The sequence below is a fragment of the Microtus ochrogaster genome, chromosome 15 (genome assembly GCF_000317375.1).
Source record: "Microtus ochrogaster isolate Prairie Vole_2 chromosome 15, MicOch1.0, whole genome shotgun sequence".
Lineage (NCBI taxonomy): Eukaryota > Metazoa > Chordata > Mammalia > Rodentia > Cricetidae > Microtus > Microtus ochrogaster.
Window position 1 is genome coordinate 4607325 of NC_022017.1, and position 3865 is coordinate 4611189.

Sequence of the window (3865 nt, forward strand, 5' to 3'; positions counted from 1 at the left end):
TAGTGCAGGCCTGTGAGTTCGAGGCCAGCCTGGTCTACAAGAGCTGGCTAGTTTCAGGACAGGCTCCAAAGCTGGGGGTGGGGAGAGGTTGAAAAGAACTTACAAAGAGCGAGAAAACAAACATTTCCAGGACTATCAGAGAGATCAAACAGTAATTTAATAATCAAATCAGGCCTATTCTGAAGCTATCTGCATCTGTTTTCATCATTTCAGTCCATTTACTATCTACTACTTGCAGGTTTAGGAAGGCAACATTTCAGATACATAACATGAATGACACTGGGCAAAGATTTAACTTCAAAGGCATCATATAAAATCATATAAATACGGCCTACATTTTTTTTTAATTCTAACAAATTACAGTAAGTCAGTAACTATGCAATTCCTTCTTTAATTTATCCACATGCCACATGCAATTTATAACGAAGCCCTTAGCACAGCAGTTAAACATAAGCTCTGGAATTTCATGTAATCTAACTCACTTTGAAAAAAATTTGAAATTTATGCCCTGGCAATGCTGAAGCATGCATGGGCAGCCCATATATGGTGGTTCTGTTGAACTTGTCCATATTGGGTTTCAGGGTCAAAGTTGATGAGGACGACTGGCCAGGTCTCTTCTTCAAGAGAGTACCAGACCTCATTACAGATGGTTGTGAGCCACCATGTGGTTGCTGGGAATTGAACTCAGGACCTTTGGAAGAGCAGGCAGTGCTCTTAACCACTGAGCCACCTCTACAGTCTAATAATCTAACTCACTTACACTTGGGTAATTTTTTAAATCATCTTAAGGCTCAGTTACTTTGTCTATACAACACATAACTATGGCTTTGAATAATTGTAAAGTTAGAGCCGGGTGGTGGTAGCCTTTAATCCCAGCACTCAGGAGGCAGAGTCAGGCAGAGGTCTTGGGAGCTCTCTCAGTTCAAGGCCAGCCTCTTCAACAAGAGTTCCAGTACAGACTCCTAAGCACTATGGAGAAACCCCGTCTTGAAAAATCAAAAGACGTAACGTTAGTCAGTGATTCCTGGCAGAATTACTAAGTATATATGTGTGTATTTTTAGAAGGGTAGGATTCTGAAGTATGCTGTTTTATTCAAATATTATTTTATTCCCAAACCTGAACCATACTTGATCCTTATGACTGTGGCTTTCTTTTACATTTTGCCAACCAATTCTTCAAAAATTTTTTCATCCACTCTTATTAGATGAATCCTCCTAATTGTCAGTCAATACATTCAAAATTAATATTACTGCAATACTTAGGTTTATTCTCCTAAGAACACAGACATATACATTCTTCCTCCTTTATTCTATTTTAATACTTCAATTTAACAAGTCTGATAAGAAGGTATTGATTTTTACTTTGCTTGCCTACTTCCTCTGATCTAAACAATTAAAAAACAGTAAGTCTTAGTAATTATCAATGATTACCTCTACTGGTGTAGTTTCAGGAATTTCTCTGAGAATTACAATACAACGCTTATGACTGGGTCTCACCTTCTCCCCCTTCTCATCAACTTGTACCATAGGGGAAGCTGAAATTAAAAAAAAAAAAAAACAAAAAAAACAACATATCTTACTTAAAAGTGACAGGTAATGAAATTAATAATGTCATTAAAAATTATCAGTTCACTTTCTGACCAAATAAATTGTCAAATGCTAAGGTAAAATGCCAAAAATTACTGTCATGCTTAAAAAAAGAAAAAAAGGGGGGTGAGGTTTGTATGCAAAGATGATTACCAAATGTTATTTGCTAATAAGTATCTGGAGCACCAACAGTGTAATTAAATGTGCTGAAAAGAATCCTCCAGGGGAAAAAAGCATTTATTATGACTTCCATGTATATCCCCTTTTCCTAGTGATGAAGAACCCCAACGTTTTTGTTCTTATACAAAGGAAAAGAATTGGGGATACAAATTAAATAATAACTCCAGGAGTATTTGTCAAACTATACATAGGTCAAAACTCATTAGTAAGTTGTGAAATCATAATAAAACAAATGAGGCCATTCCTATACAACAACCTTTACCTGCTAATACTTGCTAGGTGTACAAGATTAAAAACATACATACTAACACATACACACACTAAAGGCTACTTAAAACAATTCCCTGTATAACTAGAAATAAAAATTGTTAACTTTGTAACTATAAAAGAGCTAGCCTGGTGGTGGTGGCACAGGCCTTTAGTCCTAGCACTTGGGAGGCATAGGCTGGCTGATCTCCATGAGTTTGAGCCAGGACAGGTTCCAAAGCTGAGAAACCCTATCTTGGGAAGAGGGGGTGAAGAAAAGAGGGGGGGAAAAAAACCCTAAAAAGTCATTTACATACATCTCAACACTTCAAGAATTAAATCTGGATCTGTGGTCAGTTTTTTTATTTCTTCCATGTTGGCAACTGTCCATATTGGGATGAACTGATCACTATCCATTTGAGATATCAAGTAAAGATCCTTTGATAAATTTTCTCTGAAAAAAAAAATAAACAGAAGAAAATATAGCATACATAATTCTTAAAAAGCACCTAAAGCAAAAATGTACCATATTCATGTTTATCACTATGACCGGAGAAATCAAAGTAGCACAAAACACTAAGACGAATTATGAGAAGTTCAACAGTTCTCTTAGCTCAACTTGAAATATACCAACAGAATCATACCAGTAACAACTTCAATAGGTTTTTAATCCCAATGCATATGGGAAAAATGGTAGTTTAACCATAAACTGAGTCATAGATATTTAATTTAAGTGTTTTTTCATAAACATGTTTGACTACTGAACCTGAAAGGTATTTAAAATTAAAGATTTAAGATACTCTGCTCATAGCTGACATTACAAGCTATGTAATGTGCATGTATGCTATCAAGACCAGTTTAAAATCTTGTCTTTTTGTTTGTATCAAACAGTCATTAAGGTCGAGTAAATAAGAATATCTGTATTGTGCACACCGTCAATCCCTATTCCGGAAGTAGAGGCAGGTGGATCTCTGAGTTTGAGTCCAGCCTGGTATACAGAGTCAGAGCTACAGAGAAACCCTGTCTGGAAAAACCCCTAAACCCAAAACAAACAAACAAACAAAAACAATAACAAAACACATGTACTCTAAATTCTCCTTTCTTTGATGCTGTTCTTATTTTCTAACTCATAGCAGTCATCACCTAACTGTATATTGTGTTTGTTTTGTGTCTCCCAGGCAGATTATGGGTTTCATGAAAGATCTTCTTGATCCAATAAAGCTTTTAAAGACTTATAGGCAGAGTTGGTCCAGGGGTTTAGAGAACTGAATGCTTTCCCATACGACCCAGGTTTGATTCCTACCACATACATAGCAGCTCACAGCCACCTGCTAACTTCAGTTTCAGGGGTCTGATGCCCTCTTCTGGGCTCTACAGGCAATGCATGTTTATGGTGTGTAGAAATATGGGCAGGCAAAATACCCATACACATTAAAATGAATTAAATCTTTTTTTTTTAATCTTTCCTATGGGCAAAGAGTAAACTCAAAGACATTTAAACTAAAATCCAGCTAAGATAGTTATCAAGGTAGTTAGTTATTTGTTGGAAGAAGAGTAATAGAAGATACCAGTAAGATTAAACTCATACCAGGTGAATCGAGGATAGCCTGGTCTACAGAGCAAGTTCTAGAACAGGCTCCAAAGCTATAAAGAGAAACCCCATTTCAAAAAAACAACGAAAACTCACATTTCAACACAAAAGGATAAATTAACATCACTCTAATAAATGTAATAAAAAGTTATTATTTAATAACTTGAAAATCAGAAACCATACAAAAACATGGTTTTTGCACATCTAAAATGCTGTAGTTTGAGCAAACTGGAGTTGCAACAACCCCATTCTTTTTTTTTT

General features: G+C 35.9%; 1 protein-coding gene across 5 annotated transcripts in view; it reads right to left on the reverse strand.

The window, feature by feature from the left end:
* The window catches only part of Larp4 (La ribonucleoprotein domain family member 4), a 62781-nt gene that overhangs the window by 28219 nt on the left and 30697 nt on the right, over positions 1–3865 (reverse strand). For all 5 annotated transcript variants that reach the window (XM_005353896.2, XM_005353895.2, XM_013348694.2 and 2 more), the window contains exons 5-6: positions 2331–2467; positions 1432–1535 (exon numbers count right to left, since the gene is read on the reverse strand). In XM_005353896.2, the coding sequence (XP_005353953.1) occupies positions 1432–1535; positions 2331–2467 (241 nt within the window). The remainder of the gene's footprint in view (positions 1–1431; positions 1536–2330; positions 2468–3865) is intronic.